The 26472-nt window shown below is 48.2% G+C and overlaps 1 protein-coding gene across 2 annotated transcripts; it reads right to left on the bottom strand.

Annotated features, from left to right (window-relative positions):
• Positions 1–1140: 1140 nt before the first annotated feature.
• On the bottom strand, positions 1141–18568 carry PHOX2A (paired like homeobox 2A). Of its 2 annotated transcripts, none has more exons than XM_069760319.1 (3): positions 18346–18568; positions 3347–3534; positions 1141–2177 (listed from the first exon to the last, which is right to left on the bottom strand). In XM_069760319.1, the coding sequence occupies exons 1-3, from the start codon at positions 18566–18568 to the stop codon at positions 1746–1748; spliced, it is 843 nt and encodes a 280-aa protein (XP_069616420.1). In that variant the 3' UTR covers positions 1141–1745. The 2 variants fall into 2 exon arrangements, with proteins under 2 accessions (XP_069616420.1, XP_069616419.1); XM_069760318.1 differs by having other exon boundaries at positions 1141–2205; positions 3351–3534.
• Between the last annotated feature and the right edge of the window lie 7904 nt (positions 18569–26472).

The following is a 26472-nucleotide window of genomic DNA, read 5'->3' as shown; positions in this document are numbered from 1 at the left end:
GATATCTCCACTTATCCTGTGGTCACGTAGGCCCCTACCCTCTGATCCTGTGGTCACATAGGCTCCTCCTCTCTGATCTGGTCTCATAGGCCCCTCCCCTCTGATCTTATGGTCACATAGGCCCTTCCCTTCTGATCCTGTGGTCACATAGGCCCCTCCCTTATGATCCTGTGGTAACTTAGGCCCCTCCCCTCTGATCCTGTGGTCACGTAGGCCCCTCCTTTCAGATCTTGTGCTCACGTAGGCCCCTCCCCTCTATCCTGCAGTCATGTACGCCCCTCCTCTGTGATCCTGTGGTCAAATAGGCCCCTCCCTTCTGGCCCCTCCTCAGATCCTGTGGCAACATAGCCTCCTCCCTTCTGATCATGCGGTCACGTAGGCCCCTCCTCTCTGATCCTGTGGTTACGTGGGCTCCTCTCTGATCCTGTGGTCATGTAGGCCCCTCCCCTTTGATCCTGTGGTCACATAGGCCCCTCCAATCTGATCCTGCGGTCATGTAGGCCCCTCCCCTCTGATCCTGTGGCACATAGGCCCCTCCCCTCTGATCCTGTGATCACATAGGTCCTCCTCTCTGATCCTGTGGTCAAATAGGCCCCTCCCCTCTGATCCTGTGGTCATGTAGGCCCCTCCCCTCTGCTCATGTGGTCACATAGGCCCCTCCCCTCTGCTCATGTGGTCACGTAGGCCCCTCCCCTCTGATCCTGTGGTCACGTAGGCCTCTCCCCTCTGATTCTGCGGTCACGTAGGCCCCTCCCCTCTGATCCTGTGGTCACGTAGGCCCCTCCCCTCTGATCCTGTGGTCACGTAGGCCCCTCCCCTCTTATCCTGTGGTCACGTAGGCCCCTCCCCTCTTATCCTGTGGTCACGTAGGCCCCTCCCCTCTGATCCTGTGGTCACGTAGGCCCCTCCCCTCTGATCCTGTGGTCACGTAGGCCCCTCCCCTCTTATCCTGTGGTCACGTAGGCCCCTCCTCTCTGATCCTGCTGTCATGTAGGCCTCTCCCCTCTGATCCTGCTGTCATGTAGGCCCCTCCCCTCTGATCCTGTGGTCACGTAGGCCCCTCCTCTCTGATCCTGTGGTCACGTAGGCCCCTCCCCTCTTATCCTGTGGTCACGTAGGCCCCTCCTCTCTGATCCTGCTGTCACATAGGCCCCTCCTTGCTCAGCACCAGTCAGAGGACTCAGATGACACCACACAACTCTCGTTGCTCACAAACAGGAAATGTCAAATAGCATGTGGGAGGAGCTTACTTCGAGGGGCATTTTAGGGGATGCAATGTTGAACATTTTCTAGACTTGTTTAAGTCGATGCTGTAAAATAGGTTATTGAGGTAACTTTTCACAATAGTCTAATATGAAAATGGGCCATGTTACCCGTAGCAACCAATCACAGTGCAGAGAGGGGTACGTAGTGAAAGCAGGGCTGTGATTGGTTGCTATAGGAGACCGGCTCGTATGGTAAATATTCTCTTTGGTTTAATGACCCGCTGGACGTGTCGCGTTCTGGAGGCCGCGGGGTCCTGGACGCCGTCACTTCTGTACAGAAACGTCCTACTGGAAGAGAAGTAATACTGATGGGCGACGACTGTGGAGGCCGCCATCTTGGCCTCGGTCTCAGGAGGATGGAACTATTCCAGCCAGACATTTGGTCGCCCTCGTAGTCCCGACCTCAGTAACATCCGTAGTTTGGCGATTTCCATCTACGGATTTCTCTGCCGCCGGCCGCCATTTTATTGTCTCAGTTACTTAGAACAGATTTGTCTTAAGAGCATTTGGCTTCCGATGAAAAGTGGAGAGAACTCCGGCGAAGGGTCCGGGCACGGCGTCCGCAGGCTGCCAGGCTTTCAGCAGGTCCGCGGTGCTGGGGCTGCTGCTGGTGGGGACCCCTGGCCACAGCGGGGGCTTCAGGGCCTGACTGGGGTGAGTGGGGGGAATTAGGCTCACCCCTGTGCCCGGGCTGGGACTCAGGCTGCCCCCCGGACTGTTCAGGCTGGCAGCGGTGGGCAGGGACGCCGTGCTGTCGGGGGTGGGGCTGCAGTTAGATTCCTTGGACTCGTCATCCTCCGATGAAGATCTCTGGTCGGATTTTTTGCCGTTGCTTCCTCCATTACTGCCGCTTTTAGAATTCGCTGCTCGTTCTTGTTTACGAAATTTAGCTCTTCTGTTCTGGAACCAAACCTGAGAACAGAGAAAGAAATCACAGTGACTGCACCAGCAGAATAGTGAGCGCAGCTCTGGAGGATAACACAGGATCAGTAATGTATGTACACAGTGACTGCACCAGCAGAATAGTGAGTGCAGCTCTGGGGTACAATACAGGATGTAACTCAGGATCAGTAATGTAATGTATGTACACAGTGATTGCACCAGCAGAATAGTGAGTGCAGCTCTGGGGTACAATACAGGATGTAACTCAGGATCAGTAATGTAATGTATGTACACAGTGATTGCACCAGCAGAATAGTGAGTGCAGCTCTGGGATATAATACAGGATGTAACTCAGGATCAGTAATGTAGTGTATGTGCACAGTGACTGCACCAGCAGAATAGTGAGTGCAGCTCTGGGGTATAATACAGGATGTAACTAAGGATCAGTAATGTAATGTATGTACACAGTGACTGCACCAGCAGAATAGTGAGTGCAGCTCTGGAGTATAATAGAGGATGTAACTCAGGATCAGTAATGTAATGTATGTACACAGTGACTGCACCAGCAGAATAGTGAGTGCAGCTCTGGAGTGTAATACAGGATGTAACTCAGGATCAGTAATGTAATGTATGTACACAGTGACTGCACCAGCAGAATAGTGAGTGCAGCTCTGGAGTATAATACAGGATGTAACTCAGGATCAGTAATGTAATGTATGTACACAGTGACTGCGCCAGCAGAATAGTGAGTGCAGCTCTGGAGTATAATACAGGATGTAACTCAGGATCAGTAATGTAATGTATGTACACAGTGACTGCGCCAGCAGAATAGTGAGTGCAGCTCTGGAGTATAATACAGGAGGTAACTCAGGATCAGTAATGTATATACACAGTGACTGCACCAGCAGAATAGTGAGTGCAGCTCTGGAGTATAATATGTAATGTATGTACACAGTGACTGCACCAGCAGAATAGTGAGTGCAGCTCTGGAGTATAATACAGGATGTAACTCAGGATCAGTCATGTAATGTATGTACACAGTGACTGCACCAGCAGAATAGTGAGTGCAGCTCTGGAGTATAATACAAGATCTATAATATATGTACAGTGAATCTAATGTGAGATTTTTTCTGCTGTATATGTGAACTATTAGGGTGTCATAATTTAACCCCTTCCCTCCTACGGTCCTTGATAGTTACCTGCACCCGGGCCTCAGTGAGGTCGATCTTGAGCGCCAGCTCCTCTCGGGTGTAAATATCTGGGTAGTGCGTTTCGGCAAACACCCTCTCCAATTCTTTCAGTTGGGAACTGGTGAAAGTCGTTCGGATTCTCCGCTGCTTCCGCTTCTCATTGATACTGGATGGGTCGGAGAAGAACTTGTAGGGCACTGGGTGTAGAAAGGGAAGAGTCAGACCGGGCAGGGATCACACATCACAGGACATTTCTTCATGGTTATTGTGCTCTGGTTATCGGCAGCTGCCCCAGCATAATCCATTACACCAGAGCCGGGCAATGTGCGGCCCCCGGTCCACATTCGACCCCCTGTTCCATCCGGCTCCGTCTGTCACCAGTGTGTCAGACAGCAGACGCCATTATGTCATTTCTGTGCAGAGTCAAGTGCTCCGGAGCAGAGCTGCCGCCTCACCACCACCAGAGCTGCCGTCTCACCACCACCAGAGCTGCCGCCTCACCACCACCAGAGCTGCCCCCTCACCACCACCAGAGCTGCCGCCTCACCACCACCAGAGCTGCCGCCTCACCACCACCAGAGCTGCCCCCTCACCACCACCAGAGCTGCCGCCTCACCACCACCAGAGCTGCCGCCTCACCACCACCAGAGCTGCCGCCTCACCACCACCAGAGCTGCCGCCTCACCACCACCAGAGCTGCCGCCTCACCACCACCAGAGCTGCCGCCTCACCACCACCAGAGCTGCCCCCTCACCACCACCAGAGCTGCCGCCTCACCACCACCAGAGCTGCCCCCTCACCACCACCAGAGCTGCCACCTCACCACCACCAGAGCTGCCCCCTCACCACCACCAGAGCTGCCACACCCCCAACTTTCTGTCTCTTCCCCATTATCCCATAGAATGTAAGTCCGCAAGGGCAGGGTCCTCTCCCCTCTGTACCAGTCTGTCATTGTAAATTTGTTTACTGTAAGTGATATCTGTAACTTGTATGTAACCCATTCTCATGTACAGCACCATGGAATTAATGGTGCCATATAAATAATAATAATAATATACAGACACCACTCCTATATACAGATATCTCTCCTATATACAGACATTCCCTTATCTGACACCATTCCTATATACAGACATCCCCCTATATATAGACATCCCTATATATACAGACACCACTCCTATATACAGACATCCCTTTATATTCAGACATCCCCTATATACAGACATCCTCCTATATACAGTCATCCCCTATACAGGTCCTTCTCAAAAAATTAGCATATAGTGTTAAATTTCATTATTTACCATAATGTAATGATTACAATTAAACTTTCATATATTATAGATTCATTATCCACCAACTGAAATTTGTCAGGTCTTTTATTGTTTTAATACTGATGATTTTGGCATACAACTCCGGATAACCCAAAAAACCTGTCTCAATAAATTAGCATATTTCACCCATCCAATCAAATAAAAGTGTTTTTTAATAACAAAAAAACCAACAAATAATAATGTTCAGTTATGCACTCAATACTTGGTCGGGAATCCTTTGGCAGAAATGACTGCTTCAATGCGGCGTGGCATGGAGGCAATCAGCCTGTGACACTGCTGAGATGTTATGGAGGCCCAGGATGCTTCAATAGCGGCCTTAAGCTCCTCCAGAGTGTTGGGTCTTGCGTCTCTCAACTTTCTCTTCACAATATCCCACAGATTCTCTATGGGGTTCAGGTCAGGAGAGTTGGCAGGCCATTTGAGCACAGTAATACCATGGTCAGTAAACCATTTACCAGTGGTTTTGGCACTGTGAGCAGGTGCCAGGTCGTGCTGAAAAATGAAATCTTCATCTCCATAAAGCATTTCAGCCGATGGAAGCATGAAGTGCTCCAAAATCTCCTGATAGCTAGCTGCATTGACCCTGCCCTTGATGAAACACAGTGGACCAACACCAGCAGCTGACATGGCACCCCACACCATCACTGACTGTGGGTACTTGACACTGGACTTCAGGCATTTTGGCATTTCCTTCTCCCCAGTCTTCCTCCAGACTCTGGCACCTTGATTTCCGAATGACATGCAAAATTTGCTTTCATCAGAAAAAAGTACTTGGGACCACTTAGCAACAGTCCAGTGCTGCTTCTCTGTAGCCCAGGTCAGGCGCCTCTGCCGCTGTTTATGGTTCAAAAGTGGCTTTACCTGGGGAATGCGGCACCTGTAGCCCATTTCCTGCACACGCCTGTGCACGGTGGCTCTGGATGTTTCCACACCAGACTCAGTCCACTGCTTCCTCAGGTTCCCCAAGGTCTGGAATCGGTCCTTCTCCACAATCTTCCTCAGGGTCCGGTCTCCTCTTCTCGTTGTACAGCGTTTTCTGCCACATTGTTTCCTTCCAACAGACTTACCATTGAGGTGCCTTGATACAGCACTCTGGGAACAGCCTATTTGTTGAGAAATTTCTTTCTGGGTCTTACCCTCTTGCTTGAGGGTGTCAATGATGGCCTTCTTGACATCTGTCAGGTCGCTAGTCTTACCCATGATGGGGGTTTTGAGTAATGAACCAGGCAGGGAGTTTATAAAAGCCTCAGGTATCTTTTGCATGTGTTTAGAGTTAATTAGTTGATTCAGAAGATTAGGGTAATAGGTCGTTTAGAGAACCTTTTCTTGATATGCTAATTTATTGAGACAGGTTTTTTGGGTTATCAGGAGTTGTATGCCAAAATCATCAGTATTAAAACAATAAAAGACCTGACAAATTTCAGTTGGTGGATAATGAATCTATAATATATGAAAGTTTAATTGTAATCATTACATTATGGTAAATAATGAAATTTAACACTATATGCTAATTTTTTGAGAAGGACCTGTATGTATGGCATGTATATAGGAGGCTATGTGGGGGCTCACGCTATATATAGGGAGGCTATGTGGGGGCTCACGCTATATATAGGGAGGCTATGTGGGGGCTCACGCTATATATAGGGAGGCTATGTGGGGGCTCACGCTAAATACAGGGAGGCTATGTGGGGGCTCACGCTATATATAGGGAGGCTATGTGAGGGCTCACGCTGTGTATAGGGAGGCTATGTGGGGGCTCACGCTATATATAGGGAGGCTATGTGAGGGCTCACGCTATATATAGGAGGCTATGTGAGGGTTCACATTGTATATAAGATAAGTGAAAGCAGTCAGAGGGGAGCGCAGAGGAATTGACCCAGGGAAGGGGAGATGAAAGGGAGTTGTCGAGCACCACCGCAGCTCCAGCTGAATACCTCCAAAGGAGGATAAGAATGTGTGTCAAACAGAAATCAGTCCCAGGAGCGCTGAAGGAAACTCAGACAACATACAGTATGTCATTTGCCACAACGCGTTTCAACGGTAAACACCGTCTTCTCCCACCTGAAGAAGACGGTGTTTACCGTTGAAACGCGTTGTGGCAAATGACATACTGTATGTTGTCTGAGTTTCCTTCAGCGCTCCTGGGACTGATTTCTGTTTGACACACACATTGTATATAGGAGGCTATGTGGGGGCTTAGTGTACACAGGCTATGTGGGGGCTCACACTATATAGGGAGGCTATGTGGGGGCTCATTATATACAGGGAGGCTATGTGGGGCTCACACTGTATAGTAAGCTATGAGGGGGCTCACTTTATACAGGAAGGCTATGTGGGGCTCACTGTATATAGATGGCTATGTGGGGCTTACACTGTATATAGGAGGCTATGTGGGGTCTCACTGTATACAGGGAGGCTATGTGGGGCACACACTGTATAGGTGTCTATGTGGAGGCTCCCACTGTATAAAGGGGGCTCATATTGTATATAGGGGCTGTGTGTGGGCTCATACGTTATATGGGGGGCTATGTGCAGGGTCATACTGCTTATAGGGGGTGTCAATATACTTAATTCTGCTCAATAATAAGTGATACTATAAATTATAAGAAATGCTAATTTTAATATTAAGCAGAATTAGTTTCAGCCTATTGGTTTGGCCTCCACAACAGTCTTGATGCCTCATGTTGCCCTTGGAAAAATGAATTGCCCACCCCTTATCAGCTGTTTGATAGTCACAACAAATAGGCTAATCATACATGTGTCGCGGCTGTGGCGTCAAACAGCTGATCAGCTGGAACGCTCCACGTATCCGGTTCCCGCTGCAGCTTACAGTCAGCGCTATACCTTGCCGAAAAAGGGACCCAAACAAATTCGCTCAACTCTACCCCAACACAGACTCTCGCCTACCATCGAAACCTTCTAAAAGAACCTGAAGACCCACCTCTTCCGACAAGCCTACGACCTGCAGTAACCACCGATCCACCAAACTGCTGCACGACCAGCTCTACCCTCACCTATTGTATCCTCACCCATCTCTTGTAGATTGGGAGCCCTCGCGGGCAGAGTCCTCACTCCTCCTGTATCCTCACCCATCCCTTGTAGATTGTGAGCCCTCGCGGGCAGAGTCCTCACTCCTCCTGTATCCTCACCCATCCCTTGTAGATTGTGAGCCCTCGCGGGCAGGGTCCTCACTCCTCCTGTATCCTCACCTATTGTATTCTCACCCATCCCTTGTAGACTATGAGCCCTCGCGGGCAGGGTCCCCTCTCCTCCTGTATCCTCACCCATCCCTTGTATACTGTGAGCCCTCGCGGGCAGGGTCCCCTCTCCTCCTGTATCCTCACCCATCCCTTGTAGATTGTGAGCCCTCGCGGGCAGGGTCCTCTCCCCTCCTGTATCCTCACCCATCCCTTGTAGATTGTGAGCCCTCGCGGGCAGGGTCCTCACTCCTCCTGTATCCTCACCTATTGTATTCTCACCCATCCCTTGTAGACTGTGAGTCCTCGCAGGCAGGGTCCTCTCTCCTCCTGTATTCTCACCCATCTCTTGTAGATTGTGAGCCCTCGCGGGCAGGGTCCTTTCTCCTCCTGTATTCTCACCCATCTCTTGTAGATTGTGAGCCCTCGCGGGCAGGGTCCTCTCTCCTCCTGTATCCTCACCCATCCCTTGTATACTGTGAGCCCTCGCGGGCAGGGTCCCCTCTCCTCCTGTATCCTCACCCATCCCTTGTAGATTGTGAGCCCTCGCGGGCAGGGTCCTCTCTCCTCCTGTATCCTCACCCATCCCTTGTAGATTGTGAGCCCTCGCGGGCAGGGTCCTCTCCCCTCCTGTATCCTCACCCATCCCTTGTAGATTGTGAGCCCTCGCGGGAAGGGTCCTCTCCCCTCCTGTATCCTCACCCATCCCTTGTAGATTGTGAACCCTCGCGGGCAGGGTCCTCACTCCTCCTGTATCCTCACCTATTGTATTCTCACCCATCCCTTGTAGACTGTGAGCCCTCGCGGGCAGGGTCCTCTCTCCTCCTGTATTCTCACCCATCTCTTGTAGATTGTGAGCCCTCGCGGGCAGGGTCCTCTCTCCTCCTGTATCCTCACCCATCCCTTGCATACTGTGAGCCCTCGCGGACAGGGTCCTCTCTCCTCCTGTATCCTCACCCATCCCTTGTAGATTGTGAGCCCTCGCGGGCAGGGTCCTCTCTCCTCCTGTATCCTCACCCATCCCTTGTATACTGTGAGCCCTCGCGGGCAGGGTCCTCTCTTCTGTATTCTCACCCATCCCTTGTAGATTGTGAGCCCTCGCGGGCAGGGTCCTCTCTTCTCCTGTATCCTCACCCATCCCTTGTAGATTGTGAGCCCTCGCGGGCAGGGTCCTCTCTCCTCCTGTATCCTCACCCATCCCTTGTAGATTGTGAGCCCTCGCGGGCAGGGTCTTCTCTCCTGCTGTATCCTCACCCATCCCTTGTAGATTGTGAGCCCTCGCGGGCAGGGTCCTCTCTCCTCCTGTATCCTCACCCATCCCTTGTAGATTGTGAGCCCTCGCGGGCAGGGTCTTCTCTCCTCCTGTATCCTCACCCATCCCTTGTAGATTGTGAGCCCTCGCGGGCAGGGTCTTCTCTCCTGCTGTATCCTCACCCATCCCTTGTAGATTGTGAGCCCTCGCGGGCAGGGTCCCCTCTCCTCCTGTATCCTCACCCATCCCTTGTAGATTGTGAGCCCTCGCGGGCAGAGTCCTCACTCCTCCTGTATCCTCACCCATCCCTTGTAGATTGTGAGCCCTCGCGGGCAGGGTCCTCACTCCTCCTGTATCCTCACCTATTGTATTCTCACCCATCCCTTGTAGACTATGAGCCCTCGCGGGCAGGGTCCCCTCTCCTCCTGTATCCTCACCCATCCCTTGTATACTGTGAGCCCTCGCGGGCAGGGTCCCCTCTCCTCCTGTATCCTCACCCATCCCTTGTAGATTGTGAGCCCTCGCGGGCAGGGTCCTCTCCCCTCCTGTATCCTCACCCATCCCTTGTAGATTGTGAGCCCTCGCGGGCAGGGTCCTCTCCCCTCCTGTATCCTCACCCATCCCTTGTAGATTGTGAGCCCTCGCGGGCAGGGTCCTCACTCCTCCTGTATCCTCACCTATTGTATTGTCACCCATCCCTTGTAGACTGTGAGTCCTCGCAGGCAGGGTCCTCTCTCCTCCTGTATTCTCACCCATCTCTTGTAGATTGTGAGCCCTCGCGGGCAGGGTCCTTTCTCCTCCTGTATTCTCACCCATCTCTTGTAGATTGTGAGCCCTCGCGGGCAGGGTCCTCTCTCCTCCTGTATCCTCACCCATCCCTTGTATACTGTGAGCCCTCGCGGGCAGGGTCCCCTCTCCTCCTGTATCCTCACCCATCCCTTGTAGATTGTGAGCCCTCGCGGGCAGGGTCCTCTCTCCTCCTGTATCCTCACCCATCCCTTGTAGATTGTGAGCCCTCGCGGGCAGGGTCCTCTCCCCTCCTGTATCCTCACCCATCCCTTGTAGATTGTGAGCCCTCGCGGGCAGGGTCCTCTCCCCTCCTGTATCCTCACCCATCCCTTGTAGATTGTGAACCCTCGCGGGCAGGGTCCTCACTCCTCCTGTATCCTCACCTATTGTATTCTCACCCATCCCTTGTAGACTGTGAGCCCTCGCGGGCAGGGTCCTCTCTCCTCCTGTATCCTCACCCATCCCTTGTATACTGTGAGCCCTCGCGGACAGGGTCCTCTCTCCTCCTGTATCCTCACCCATCCCTTGTAGATTGTGAGCCCTCGCGGGCAGGGTCCTCTCTCCTCCTGTATCCTCACCCATCCCTTGTATACTGTGAGCCCTCGCGGGCAGGGTCCTCTCTCCTGTATTCTCACCCATCCCTTGTAGATTGTGAGCCCTCGCGGGCAGGGTCCTCTCTTCTCCTGTATCCTCACCCATCCCTTGTAGATTGTGAGCCCTCGCGGGCAGGGTCCTCTCTCCTCCTGTATCCTCACCCATCCCTTGTAGATTGTGAGCCCTCGCGGGCAGGGTCTTCTCTCCTCCTGTATCCTCACCCATCCCTCGTAGATTGTGAGCCCTCGCGGGCAGGGTCTTCTCTCCTGCTGTATCCTCACCCATCCCTTGTAGATTGTGAGCCCTCGCGGGCAGGGTCTTCTCTCCTGCTGTATCCTCACCCATCCCTTGTAGATTGTGAGCCCTCGCGGGCAGGGTCCTCTCTCCTCCTGCACCTGTCGTGACTTGTGTTGTTTAAGATTATTGTACTTGTTTTATTATGTATACCCCTCCTCACATGTAAAGCGCTATGGAATAAATGGCGCTATATTAATACTAGGTCACTTGCCCAAAGCCTGAGACGTAGGATTACAGTCAGGAGGGCCAGTAACCAGCTCCCTAGTAAGAATGATCAGCATTTCCGGATGTTTGCAGAAACAGTCATTAACGGAACAAGTCTGCTACAAAGGTGAGGTTATGGAAGACAATCTCAGGTCACACCCCATAACAAGTCTGCTACAAAGGTGAGGTTATGGAAGACAATCTCAGGTCACACCCCATAACAAGTCTGCTACAAAGGTGAGGTTATGGAAGACAATCTCAGGTCACACCCCATAACAAGTCTGCTACAAAGGTGAGGTTATGGAAGACAATCTCAGGTCACACCCCATAACAAGTCTGAGCGCAGCAATAAGACACAAGGCAGTTATAGTGCATCAGCAGGGACTCTCCCAGGCAAAGATTGCACCGCAGACTGAAGTTTCAAGAAACGACAAGAAATGGGCAACGCGAGGACCATGGATGCAGCGATCAGAGAAGGGAACTTAGTGCAGCAGATGAGACCTATCAGCCTGAATCCGGAGATGTCCAGCAGTGGCATCAGCTCAGAACTGGGAGCAACCAGCAGGGCCAGCTCCTGTGCAGAGAAGTCTCTTCATAGAAGAAATCCCCGGACGTTGTACATGGGCACAAGAGACTACGCGGGAAATCTAGGAATTGGGGGGCAGAGTATTGGCGGCAGTCTCCGGACTGAGGAGTCACAATGTGAAATATTCAACCCTAGTCCGTGGATGCGATCAGTGTCTGCCTGCACGTCTCAGCATTGAGGACACCATTAATCCCGACCAAACCTGTTAGGTAAAACCATCAGGAGGCGTCTGATTGGCTGCAAATGTTTCTGCAGCCGGACAACAACTCCCAGCATCCAGACCTTGAGCAAGGAGTCCTGGAGGTGATGATCCAACTCCAGAGCCCTGAACTCATCTGTCTGAGGTCACAAGAAGAGACAGAAGATCTGGGGTCAGTCCTCCAAGATGTGGTCACCAGATACTGATGATGGAGGGGACGGGTGGTCACCAGAGACTGACGATGGAGGGGACGGGCGGTCACCAGAGACTGACGATGGAGGCGACGGGCGGTCACCAGAGACTGACGATGGAGGCGACGGGCGGTCACCAGAGACTGACGATGGAGGAGACGAGCGGTCACCAGAGACTGACGATGGAGGCGACGGGCGGTCACCAGAGACTGACGATGGAGGCGACGGGCGGTCACCAGAGACTGACGATGGAGGAGACGAGCGGTCACCAGAGACTGACGATGGAGGCGACGGGCGGTCACCAGAGACTGACGATGGAGGCGACGGGCGGTCACCAGAGCCTGACGATGGAGGGGACGGGCAGTCACCAGATACTGATGATGGAGGTGATGGGCGGTCACCAGAGACTGACGATGGAGGGGACGGTCAGTCACCAGAGACTGACGATGGAGGGGACGGTCGGTCACCAGATACTGATGATGGAGGAGACTAGCGGTCACCAGAGACTGACGATGGAGGGGACGGTCAGTCACCAGATACTGATGATGGAGGAGACGGGAGGTCACCAGATACTGATGATGGAGGAGACGGGCGGTCACCAGATACTGATGATGGAGGAGACGGGCGGTCACCAGATACTGATGATGGAGGTGATGGGTGGTCACCAGATACTGATGATAGAGGAGACGGGCGGTCACCAGATACTGATGATGGAGGAGACGAGCGGTCACCAGAGCCTGACGATGGAGGCGACGGGCGGTCACCAGAGCCTGACGATGGAGGGGACGGGCAGTCACCAGATACTGATGATGGAGGTGATGGGCGGTCACCAGAGACTGACGATGGAGGGGACGGTCAGTCACCAGAGACTGACGATGGAGGGGACGGGCGGTCACCAGATACTGACGATGGAGGAGACGGGCGGTCACCAGATACTGACAATGGAGGAGACGGGCGGTCACCAGAGACTGACGATGGAGGGGACGGGCAGTCACCAGATACTGATGATGGAGGTGATGGGCGGTCACCAGAGACTGACGATGGAGGGGACGGTCAGTCACCAGATACTGATGATGGAGGAGACTAGCGGTCACCAGAGACTGATGATGGAGGTGACGGGCAGCCACCAGATACTGATGATGGAGGAGATGTGCAGTCACCAGTTACTTATGGAGGATACGGATGGTCACCAGATACTGATGATGGAGGGGACGGGCGGTCACCAGATACTGATGATGGAGGGGACGATCAGTCACCAGATACTGATGATGGAGGAGACGGGAGGTCACCAGATACTGATGATGGAGGAGACGGGCGGTCACCAGATACTGATGATGGAGGAGACGGGCGGTCACCAGATACTGATGATGGAGGTGACGGGCGGTCACCAGATACTGATGATGGAGGAGACGGGCGGTCACCAGATACTGATGATGGAGGAGACGGGAGGTCACCAGATACTGATGATGGAGGAGACGGGCGGTCACCAGATACTGATGATGGAGGAGACGGGCAGTCACCAGATACTGATGATGGAGGAGACGGGCGGTCACCAGATACTGATGATGGAGGAGACGGGCGGTCACCAGATACTGATGATGGAGGAGACGGGCGGTCACCAGATACTGATGATGGAGGAGACGGGCGGTCACCAGATACTGATGATGGAGGAGACGGGCGGTCACCAGATACTGATGATGGAGGTGACGGGCGGTCACCAGATACTGACGATGGGGGTGACAGGCGGTCACCAGAGACTGACGATGGAGGGGACGGGCGGTCAACAGATACTGATGATGGAGGTGATGGGAGGTCACCAGATACTGACGATGGAGGTGATGGGAGGTCACCAGATACTGACGATGGAGGTGATGGGAGGTCACCAGATACTGACGATGGAGGAGACGGGCCGTCACCAGAGACTGACTATTAACCCTTCTGTTGCTGGAAGCTTCTTCCTCTACAGCCTTTTCTCCCCTGCCTAAGACTTTTGCACAGTGCTGTATATTCGCTTTCTGTTTGCTGCCAGGGGTCGGTCCCCCGGATCAGCTCCTGCCCTGGTGGTCATCAGTCCTCTCCTGTCCATCATCTGATCAGTCATTAGGCTAATTAGCGGGGCCGTGTCCTCATTACCATGGAGAATAGCCCCTCGCACAGCTGCAGTGCCGGAGCAGCGGGAGGTGACGGGCACATTCCACACATCAGAGAGGTCCGGGCGCTGCAGGGATGCGGGGGATACAATGTATCACTGAGGGGCTGGATACAATGTATCACTGAGGGGCTGGATACAATGTATCACTGAGGGGCTGGATACAATGTATCACTGAGGGGCTGGATACAATGTATCACTTCAAAGCGCGGCTCAGCCTCCCGGGGTCCGCACTTCTCTGCCTGATCCAGAGCCCCCTACTGAAGGACCCTCATACACGAAAAAAAAAAAAAACAATCCTCCTCCCCCACAATCGGCTCTAAGCCCCTGGATATTGGGGTGTTCATGTCAGGAGACCCCCTAAGCCCCCACAACAGACAGCCGCGAGCTCCTACACTCCGTCTAGTTCTTCACATTGCTATCGCATATGACAATGCAGCGTCCAGACCATTATGTCGCGACAGAATAGAAGCCTTTATCTCTTGCATTTATCGCGATATTCAGTGACTATGCATCTGGCTCATCGGTAATTGTACGAGATCTGGGGAGATGAGCTAAAGTCATTAAAGTCTTCGGGAGTGTTATGACTCCCCTAATCGAGTCATAACACTACTTATTTATATCGTGATACGAAGTCTTTGTGTTTTATTGTTAAACGATCATTTGAGCCGAAAAGCCTAAATCAATATTAGCGTCACCATCAGCCTATAATAACTACGGCGAAACATAATCACGCCACAATATCATCATCGTCACTAATATCGCGATTATTATTCTTGCTACAGCAAATCGCCATATTCGGGTGCCTTATAAATATCAAAGATGTTTCATTTACCGATCATTTACTAACGATATATTCTTATAAACGAGGTGCAGTCATCTTATAAAATGTAATAATTACTATCGCAATGTGCGGGTTATGTACAGATATCGGGATATTATACAAATATTTGTGAAGTAATTGTTCTACCCTAAAATGTTTTTTTTTTAAACTGGTAGAAATGATACAATAATAATCTATATAGAATGATAACGATATAAATTCACAGTTGTATCACGATATGAGGTGTCTGCTTTGTGTAATAATAACATTGCAAGGTGTGTATTTGTACTTTCAGTAATATCGTACAATACAAAATTATTTGTCATTATGATATACCGATTATTATGTAGCATACAATGATCAGCTGTGGTGTATCCAGATACTTTAATATCGCGATATAGACTATTCTATAGATACTGATATTTTATAGAAAACAATCACTTATAATTTTCAGATTCACAATCTAAATCATGAAGATGCTTTAATCTCAAAACAAAAGCTCAATATAGTGATATCACGATATGAGGATTTAAAATAGAAAGCCGAATTTTACCCAATGCATGACATAATAATAAAATCAATTATTTTACCAAAATATAACATTAAGTTCTACAGTTCTGTCCTGATGGGAGGAAATATTTCCAAAATATTGAGAATATTTAACTTGGAAAGATGGATTTAAAAATAGTGAAACAAAATGATTCCTCTACGATGTGCACTACAATATCACAATATTACCAAGATTATTTTATAATTATTTTATAATAATGGTAAAAATAGTTCTATCTTAAAGATTTGATATTGATGTCACGATTTCATGTAGATGTAATTATTTCCTCACTAACACAAATAGTAATAATGCAAATTATAAAAGCATCCTCCTAATATCGCGATTATAGACCTGATAGATGGACAGCAATTGCTTTCGTAAATGAATTAGCCAAGTAATTATATATTATTATTTATTCTATATTCTATTATTAATGGTTATAATTACTATTGTCCGAAATTGTAATTAATAGAAGGATACCGGATGTATATGTCGTGATACGTTAAACATTAATTTTGACGATTTTAGACACGTAAATCAGAATAAAGCAACTGTGAAAATGTTCAGCCCCATGTAACCAGCACATCAGGACAATAACATCCAGTAACTGGTCATAGTCGTCCTCAGTTACGATATAAGGATGTGAGCTGATGTCAGTGAGTATTGCAAATGTCGCGACTGACAATTATTAGATACTGTATCCTGAGCTATTATCAGGCTCCAACAGTTACTGATACAAGAACTTGTAGAGAACTAATGACGGGATCACAGTGATCCAGTCTGCACATTCTATCGTGACATAGTTACAATATCCCGACAACTATCGCAGTCTGCTCTGATGATTACACTTTAAAAAAGGGAAACTTTTTTTTTTAAAGACCGAAAAATACCATCCACGTATATAGACAGGATCCTGGACACCCCTCATATACAAAGACCCCACACAACCACCGACCCCCGATAAATAGATCCCCCCACAAGGACCAGCACATATACAACCGCCCCCCATATGCCGCTTCCCCGAGCATATGCAGGGTCCCTTATGGGATGTCGGCGACAGAAGCACAATTTCTGGGATATGGGTAACGGGCTCATTGTTTAATGTCGCAAGGTGTTTGGGGTCACAGATGGTAGAAATAGGGGGCAGCAGCCAGCGACCTCCCAATAAGGACAGCTGATCTAACTCTGGTTAATCTACGGGCTAGAGGAAGGGGCTTCATCCCTGGTGGAGGGGGTCCTGGGGTGCAGGAGACGGGGTGCACTGACCTGTGGAGAAGGGCTGGGGGACCCCCAATATAGGACCCCTGATAGTTGTCTCCAACTGGTCAAAAGTGAGGTGCCGATGACACAGGCAGCCCTGGGGGCCCCCAATAAAGGAGCCCTGACAGGGTCTTCTACTGGTCAGGGCTGGAGGTCTCTGGGTGTGCAGAACTGGGGACCCCTGAGGGGCAGCATGGAGTAACCCCCCATAAAGGACCCCTTACTCATATTTGGTGATCCCAGGGCAGCACTGGGGACCCCTGAATCATCTTTGGTGGTCAGATGACAGGGGCAGCACTGGAGCCCCCCTATAGAAGACTCCTGGCTCACCTTTGGTGGTCAGGAGTGGGGGGGGGGGGGGGGGGCAGATGACAGGGGCAGCACTGTAGCCCCCCTATAGAAGACCCCTGACTCATGTTTGGTGGTCAGATGACAGGGGGAGCACTGGAGACCCCCTCTACAGGACCAGTGGCTCATCTTTGGCGGTCAGGAGTGGGGGCAGATGACGGGGAGCACTGGAGACCCCCTATAGAAGACCACTGGCTCATCTATGATGGTCAGGGGTGGGGGGCAGATGACAGGGGCAGCTCTGGAGCCCCCCATAGAAGACTCCTGGCTCATCTTTGGTGGTCAGATGACGGGCAGCACTGGGGACCCCCTATAGAAGACCACTGGCTCATCTATGATGGTCAGGTTTGGGGGGCAGATGACAGGGGCAGCTCTGGAGCCCCCCATAGAAGACCACTGGCTCATCTATGATGGTCAGGTTTGGGGGGCAGCTCTGGAGCCCCCTATAGAAGACCACTGGCTCATCTATGATGGTCAGGTTTGGGGGGCAGCTCTGGAGCCCCCTATAGAAGCCCACTGGCTCATCTATGATGGTCAGGTTTGGGGGGCAGCACTGGGGACCCCCTATAGAAGCCCACTGGCTCATCTATGATGGTCAGGTTTGGGGGGCAGCTCTGGAGCCCCCTATAGAAGACCACTGGCTCATCTATGATGGTCAGGTTTGGGGGGCAGCTCTGGAGCCCCCTATAGAAGCCCACTGGCTCATCTATGATGGTCAGGTTTGGGGGGCAGCACTGGGGACCCCCTATAGAAGCCCACTGGCTCATCTATGATGGTCAGGTTTGGGGGGCAGCTCTGGAGCCCCCTATAGAAGACCACTGGCTCATCTATGATGGTCAGGTTTGGGGGGCAGCACTGGGGACCCCCTATAGAAGCCCACTGGCTCATCTATGATGGTCAGGTTTGGGGGGCAGCTCTGGAGCCCCCTATAGAAGACCACTGGCTCATCTATGATGGTCAGGTTTGGGGGGCAGCTCTGGAGCCCCCTATAGAAGCCCACTGGCTCATCTATGATGGTCAGGTTTGGGGGGCAGCACTGGGGACCCCCTATAGAAGCCCACTGGCTCATCTATGATGGTCAGGTTTGGGGGGCAGCTCTGGAGCCCCCTATAGAAGACCACTGGCTCATCTATGATGGTCAGGTTTGGGGGGCAGCACTGGGGACCCCTTGTAACGGCCTCCAGTCCGGACTCCCCTGTGTCGCACCCAGTGGTCTGGGCAGCACTCGGGGGTCTCACCTGTGGAGTAGGGCGAGGGCTGGTGGTCGCGCAGGCCGCCCAGGGTGCAGCTGGCCGGGGTGAGCGGGGGGCAGCCGGGGCTGGCGGAGAAGCTGCTCCGGATCGGGGTGTACTGGAAGGAGCCGGCCTGGCTGCAGCTGCTGTACTCGGCGTAGGCGGAGGCTTCCATGGCGGCCATGCACGAGTCGTAGGAGTTCAGGTAGGAGTAATCCATGGCGGACATGCTGCTCTGCCCCAGCGCCCCGGACCCGCAGCTCTAATACCAGCGCCGCGCCCCGCCCCCTCCGCGCGGCCCCGCCTCCTCCGCGCGGCCCCGCCCCCTGTGCGCGGTCACCGCGGTGCTGGAGCCCCGGAATAACGCCCTGTAGCATTATACACACGGTGCTGCTGGTGCGGCGTTATAAAACCGCAGGGGCTGATAATAGTGCAGCTCCGATCACCGGAGGGGAGTTATCAGGTTATAACGGTGCAGTCACCTGTAATAGCAGCTGTCAGTCATTATCGGGGCGTAATAGTGCAGCAGCCCCCGGGGGTTATATCTCTGTAGTTTATGTCTCTGTGGATTATATCTCTGTAGATTATATATCTGTGGATTATATATCTATGGATTATATATCTGTAGATTATATCTCTGTAGATTATATCTCTGTAGATTATATCTCTGTGGATTATACCTCTGTAGTTTATTTCTCTGTGGATTATATCTCTGTAGATTATATCTCTGTAGATTATATCTCTGTGGATTATACCTCTGTAGTTTGTCTCTGTAGATTATATATCTGTAGATTATATATCTGTAGTTTATTTCTCTGTGGATTATATCTCTGTAGATTATATCTCTGTAGATTATAGCTCTGTAGTTTTTATCTCTGTGGATTATATCTATATGGATTATATATCTCTAGATTATTTCTCTGTAGATTATATATCTGTGGATTATATATCTGTGGATTATTTCTCTGTAGATTATATATCTGTGGATTATATATCTGTAGATTATACCTCTGTAGTTTGTCTCTGTAGATTATATCTCTGTAGATTATATATCTGTGGATTATATCTCTGTGGATTATATCTCTGTAGCTAATATATCTGTAGATTATATCTCTGTAGATTATATATCTGTGGATTATATCTCTGTGGATTATATCTCTGTAGCTAATATATCTGTAGATTATATCTCTGTAGATTATATATCTGTGGATTATATCTCTGTGGATTATATCTCTGTAGATTATATCTCTGTAGATTATATCTCTGTAGTTTATTTCTCTGTAGATTATATCTCTAGATTATTTCTCTGTAGATTATAGCTCTGTAGTTTTTATCTCCGTGGATTATATCTATATGGATTATATATCTCTAGATTATTTCTCTGTAGATTATACTATTATTACCCCGTGATATCACAGGACGCAGCTCATTATATCGTGGGATTATCGTGATATTTTCACCTGCTACTAACGATTTGTGAATGTGACTATCGCGATATCTCTGCTGTTATTACAGGCGGTGAAGATTATATAATGGACAGAGGGGATTATATGATATAATGAGCCGCGGTATATCCGGCCCCTGTCGCTGTGTATCAGATGACGTCACGGGCAGCCGTGTGACGTCAGCTGTCATGGCGGTGATTGTTTATCTCACATCTGGGAACAATCAACGAAATCTGATTCCAGGAACAAGAAGCAGCGACGAAATCTGCAACCGACGAACGATCCGATCCGCCGACAGCGAGCAGCGGCGCAGGAGGGGTTAATGCTTCTTCATAACGCGGGTTATGACATCATCACTGCACATTATAACACTAATATCCTCACTACAACCAGAGAAGGGAGACAGATGATAATAATCTGTGTATACTGTAATAACAAAGAGATGACTGCACATTATAACCATATTATGTTACTATTACATCACAGTCGGACATTATAACATTGATATCAATCTATTCCTTCACGTTACTACATCATTATTACACATGATGCTATTATTACAATGTTATTACATCGTTATTACACATTATACCATTATTATATAATTATTATACCAATATTACACCATTATTATTTCATTATTACATAGATATTACACATGATTGGATTATAATATCATTATTATACCATTATTACATGATTATTACACAGGATACCATTATCATACCATTATTACATCGTTATTACACAAGATTCCATTGTTATATTATTATTATAATTTTAATTTATATAGCGCTAACATATTCAGCAGCGCTTTACAAATTATATTATACCATTATTGCATGGTTATTACTCAGGATGCCTTTATTATATCATTATTACATGGTTATTACACATGATATCATCATTATATCATTATTCCATCGTTATTACATGGCTATTACACAGGATACCATTATTATATGGTTATTACATGGTTATTACACAGGATACCATTATTATTATTATTATTATTATTATTATTATAATACCAATATTACATAATTATTATATCACTATTACATCGTTACGACACATGATAGGATTATAATATTATTATTTGGTTATTACACAGGATACCATTATTATATAATTATTACATGGTTATTACACAGGATACCATTATTACATGGTTATTACACAGGATACCATTATTATATCATTAGTAAATCGTTATTACATGGTTATTACACAGGATACCATTATTATTATTATTATTATTATTATTATTATTATTATTTTTCCAATATTACAGAATTATTATATCACTATTACATCGTTATTACACATGATAAGATTATTATATAATTATTATATAGTTATTACACAGGATACAATTTTTATATCATTATTACATGGTTATTACACAGGAAACCATTATTATATCATTATTACATCGTTGTTACATGGTTGTTACACAGGATACCATTATTATATCATTATTACATGGATATTGCTCAGGATACCATTATTATATCATTATTACATGTTTATTACATGGTTATTACACGGGATACCATTATTATATAATTATTACATGGATATTACACAGGAAACCATTATTATATCATTATTACATCGTTATTACATGGTTATTACACAGGATACCATTATTATATCATTATTACATGTTTATTACATGGTTATTACACCGGATACCATTATATCATTATTACATGGTTGCTACACAGCATGCCATTGTTATGTTATTATACCATTATTACATGGTTATCACTCAATGTCACTGTTCTCTGTATATTATAAGACTATAAATCCGGGGATTACAGGAGGGAAATCACCGCGATTATCAGTGATAACGAAATTATTCTAATCATCTCACCATATAATAATATTACAGCTGATATCACTGGATATTATCACATTATAACGTCAGTGCTGCAGAGTCACTGATCGGCGTCATTATAGCGTTATTACAGGGGAGTCTGCAACACCCGGCGGCGGATAAGTGCTGTGTGTACTGTGCTCTGCGGGTATATAAGGGGTGTCTGTGTGCGGTATATGTGAGCACATGGGTATATAAGGGGAGATATATATATATATATATATATATATATATATATATATATATATATATATAGTGGACACGAGGTCTGGGTATATAAGATTTATGGCAATGGTCGGAGTCCCTGTGATGGGAGTATATATGTATGTACCGTATATATGTGTATAGTGGGTGTGTATGTGTTGTGTGTAATTCTCTACGCTGTATATACGGTATATATATATATGTGATGTTTGTATATAGGAGTGATGTCTGTATATAGGAGTGGTGTCTGTATATAGGGGGATGTCTGTATATAGGGGATGTCTGTGTATAGGGGATGTCTGTGTATAGGGAGAATGTCTGTATATAGGAGGATGTCTGTATATATGGGATGACTGTATATAGGAGTGGTGTCTGTATATAGGGGGATGTCTGTATATAGGGGATGTCTGTATATAGAGGGATGTCTGTATATAGGGAGAATGTCTGTATATAGGAGGATGTCTGTATATATGGGATGACTGTATATAGGAGTGGTGTCTGTACATAGAGGGATGTCTGTATAAAAGGGGGATGTATCTGTATAGAGTATATAGAGGGGTGACTGTATATAGGAGTGGTCTCTGTATATAGGGAGATGTCTGTATATAGAAGAGATCACTGTATATAGGGGTGGAGTCTGTATATAGGGGGATGTCTGTATATAGGAGTGATGTTTATATATAAATGGATATCTGTATATAGGGGATACAGAGAGAGTACAAAGGAGGGCAACAAAATTAATAAAGGGGATGGGAGAACTACAATACCCAGATAGATTAGCGAAATTAGGATTATTTAGTCTAGAAAAAAGACGACTGAGGGGCGATCTAATAACCATGTATAAGTATATAAGGGGACAATACAAATATCTCGCTGAGGATCTGTTTATACCAAGGAAGGTGACGGGCACAAGGGGGCATTCTTTGCGTCTGGAGGAGAGAAGGTTTTTCCACCAACATAGAAGAGGATTCTTTACTGTTAGGGCAGTGAGAATCTGGAATTGCTTGCCTGAGGAGGTGGTGATGGCGAACTCAGTCGAGGGGTTCAAGAGAGGCCTGGATGTCTTCCTGGAGCAGAACAATATTGTATCATACAATTAGGTTCTGTAGAAGGACGTAGATCTGGGGATTTATTATGATGGAATATAGGCTGAACTGGATGGACAAATGTCTTTTTTCGGCCTTACTAACTATGTTACTATGTTACTATGTTATGTTACTATGTAACTATGTTACTATAACTGTGTATAGGGGGAATGTCTGTATATAGGGAGATGTCTGTATATAGGTGAAGTCTGTATATAGGGGGATGTCTGTATATAGGGAGATGTCTGTATATAGGTGAAGTCTGTATATAGGGGTGGTGTCTGTATATAGGGAGATGTTTGTATATAGGGGATGTCTGTGTATAGGGGGAATGTGTATATATAGGGATGAATGTATATAGGAGTGGTCTCTGTATATATGGGATGACTGTATATAGGGGATGTCTGTATATAGGAGTGGTGTCTGTATATAGGACTGATGTCTGTATATAGAGGTATGTCTGTATTTAGGGGGATGTCTCTATATAGGAGTGGTGTCTGTATATAGGGGATGACTGTATATAGGAGGGGTGTCTGTATATAGGGGATGACTGTATATAGGAGGGGTGTCTGTATATAAGGGGATGTCTGTATATATAGGATGTCTGTATATAGGAGTGATGTCTGTATATAGGGAGAATGTCTGTATATAGAGGGATGTCTGTATATAGGGGATGTCTGTATATAGGGGATGTCTCTATATAGGAGTGATGTCTGTATATAGGGGATGTCTGTATATAGGGGGATGTCTCTATATAGGAGGATGTCTGTATATAGGGGATGTCTGTATATAGGGGGATGTCTCTATATAAGAGTGATGTCTGTATATAGGGAGAATGTCTGTATATAGAGGGATGTCTGTATATAGGGAGAATGTCTGTATATAGGGGATGTCTGTATATAGGAGTGATGACTGTATATAGGGGATGTCTGTATATAGGGGATGTCTGTATATAGGAGTGATGTCTGTATATAGGGGATGTCTGTATATAGGACTGTGGAGACCTGGGTGTCGTAACCAGTGCCTTCCCCCCTCCCATCAGTCCCGTAATGAAACACACACAGTCCTAGGTGGGTTGAACAGGTCGGTCACAGTTTATTAATTAAATAATCAGAGAAAGGGCAATTACATATCGTAACGAGCGGCTCGCGCCGAGCTCCTGTCCGTGATCGACAGGGGAATTGGCCTAACGAGCGGTTACGACCTTTGCCCTCCTCCGCTTCTTCCGCCACGGAGGATCCCGTGTATTAACTACGCGGGACTCCGACCCCACCCCTCAATGTTAGGGCCTGTTCAACCCCATCCTGTAAACCAGACAGAAAAATATCGAGGCCAATGTCCGTTAGGTGAACTCCGTCAGGTCTTAATTGTGGCGCTGTGTTATCCCCTTGTAGCGGGCGGTGAAGGATCACGATACCGCCTCTTCCTCTCACATATTTTCCAATCCGCGCGTTGAATTTCCTTCTTGTCCGCTCTATGGCTTTTTTATCTCTTGCTCCTCGCCAAACGGCCCGTGGTGTTATATCCGACCACACCAGTATCATGTTCCTGAATAGACAGCTGAACCGATCCATATCAGTTGTCACCCATTTGTACAATTCGGCCACCTTTTGTTTGCCCAGGTCATTGCCACCCGCGTGTACCACCATTATCACCGGGTGTTCCGCCATCCTTGCTATTCCAACCATCTCTTTGAACACCTGTTTCCACTGGAGGCCTCTGACACCCCTCCAGTTAACTTTTATGCCCGGGAGGTAAAGATTTGTTCCTCCTGGCCGCAGTTTGGCCCTCTTTTCGGCCCAGTAAACGTAGGAATCTCCTACAACCCAAACATCAACCCCTGTAAGAGACAACACATGTTAATTAAGCAAGTCGGGTCTTATGTATCTGGCGAAGCATGCGGACCTCCAACGACCCATTCTCTGCACCTCGGCCTCTGACACTCCTGCCCTGGCTGCTTCTGTGGCTGCACCTATGCGAAACGAATGTGTTCCGTACTCCTTTGGATTTGCGCCAGTTTTTTCCAAGCATAGCTTGAACATCGCCTGAAATTGGTACTTGGTCAGAGGGGACCCGTCTGTATGAGTGAAGAAAAATCTACCAGCGTGTCTTATCCCGGCGTATCTTCTAACCATTTTTAGCGGGTAAGCTGGGCCATCAGTGGAGTTAACCAGGACCCATGTGCCCCTACCGGTGGGGTCGCATTTGGATTATCTAACCCTGATGCGCAGGGCGTCGCTGCATATAACTATGTCCTCATTAATTAGGCCTCCTTCAGACGCGTTTTTTGACCGCGGTAGCAATTCGCTGATACGCAGTGCTCCGAAAAAAACGGTCGCAAAAGCTGCTGATATGAGGGCCGCCTCATATTGCGATGAGCAGACCGACGGGGACGGGCACAAGGGGGCATTCTTTGCGTCTGGAGGAGAGAAGGTTTTTCCACCAACATAGAAGAGGATTCTTTACTGTCAGGGCAGTGAGAATCTGGAATTGCTTGCCTGAGGAGGTGGTGATGGCGAACTCAGTCGAGGGGTTCAAGAGAGGCCTGGATGTCTTCCTGGAGCAGAACAATATTGTATCATACAATTATTAGGTTCTGTAGAAGGACGTAGATCTGGGGATTTATTATGATGGAATATAGGCTGAACTGGATGGACAAATGTCTTTTTTCGGCCTTACTAACTATGTTACTATGTTACTATGTTACTATGATATCGCAATCAGGTCCTGCAATAGTCTCAGTGAAATGGGGCGGCGACATTCTTGGCTTGGCTGAAGCCTTTTCCAACCTTTTATGGCTTGTCTTATGCAGAAGGACTTAGTTACATCTACCCATCCCAATAATTGAAAGAAAAATGCTAGCCCCGATAATTTCCGTTGTGCCGAGGTGCCCGACGCCCCACCTTCCCTCATCCGTAATAGGAAATCGGTTGTCACCGCGCTTCGTGCTTGATCGCATTTATCGACTGGCCTACCCTGAATTAGTGAGCACCACTCCTCCCAAGCCTTACCATACACCCGCCAGGTAGCTGGCGAAACGGAGGTCCGGATTAAGGGCATCAATGATTGGCCACTGTATCCCACAGGGACAGTGGACACAGAATACCCCGGGGTTGCGCGTTGGGCTGCTGGATTCTGAAAGCCTGCCAATTGGAAAATAACAATGGGTTAATGATATTCTCGTCGACCTCCGCCACCACCACGGTGGCTCTACACCAAATATTGTTTTCAAGGCATATCATCGCTAGCCGGCGCAAGAGAGCGAGTATGGGCAAGGATGAAGAAGACATTTGATTTAAACTCTTCGCTGTTTTCACATTTTTAGTTTGGAAACGAATGTTCATGTTCCTCAACTGATCGGCCCATATCTCCAACGCTGCTACTACCGCAAACAATTCCCATAGGGCCGGGTCTTGCCCCCACTTTGTTGTCATCCATCTCTCTGGCCAACCAGATTTGCACCATTGGTTTTTATAGATTGCTGCGAAACCCTCTTTTTTGTTCCACCCTATTGTCA

The sequence above is a fragment of the Ranitomeya imitator genome, chromosome 3 (genome assembly GCF_032444005.1).
Source record: "Ranitomeya imitator isolate aRanImi1 chromosome 3, aRanImi1.pri, whole genome shotgun sequence".
Taxonomy (NCBI): Eukaryota; Metazoa; Chordata; class Amphibia; order Anura; family Dendrobatidae; genus Ranitomeya; species Ranitomeya imitator.
The sequence above is the reverse complement of the archived record's forward strand: the minus strand, read 5'-3'. Positions and strand labels throughout refer to the sequence as shown.

What these genes read in the sequence shown, in the direction of transcription:
- PHOX2A (XM_069760318.1), bottom strand. Translation starts at nt 18,568, where the DNA reads ATGTCCGCCATGGATTACTCCTACCTGAACTCCTACGACTCGTGCATG. An exon ending in GCCCTCGCCCTACTCCACAG is followed by an intron (nt 3,535 to 18,345) that starts GTGAGACCCCCG and finishes TTCTACACCCAG; the next exon opens with TGCCCTACAAGTTCTTCTCC. An exon ending in GACCTCACTGAGGCCCGGGT is followed by an intron (nt 2,206 to 3,350) that starts GCAGGTAACTAT and finishes CTGCTGGTGCAG; the next exon opens with TCACTGTGATTTCTTTCTCT.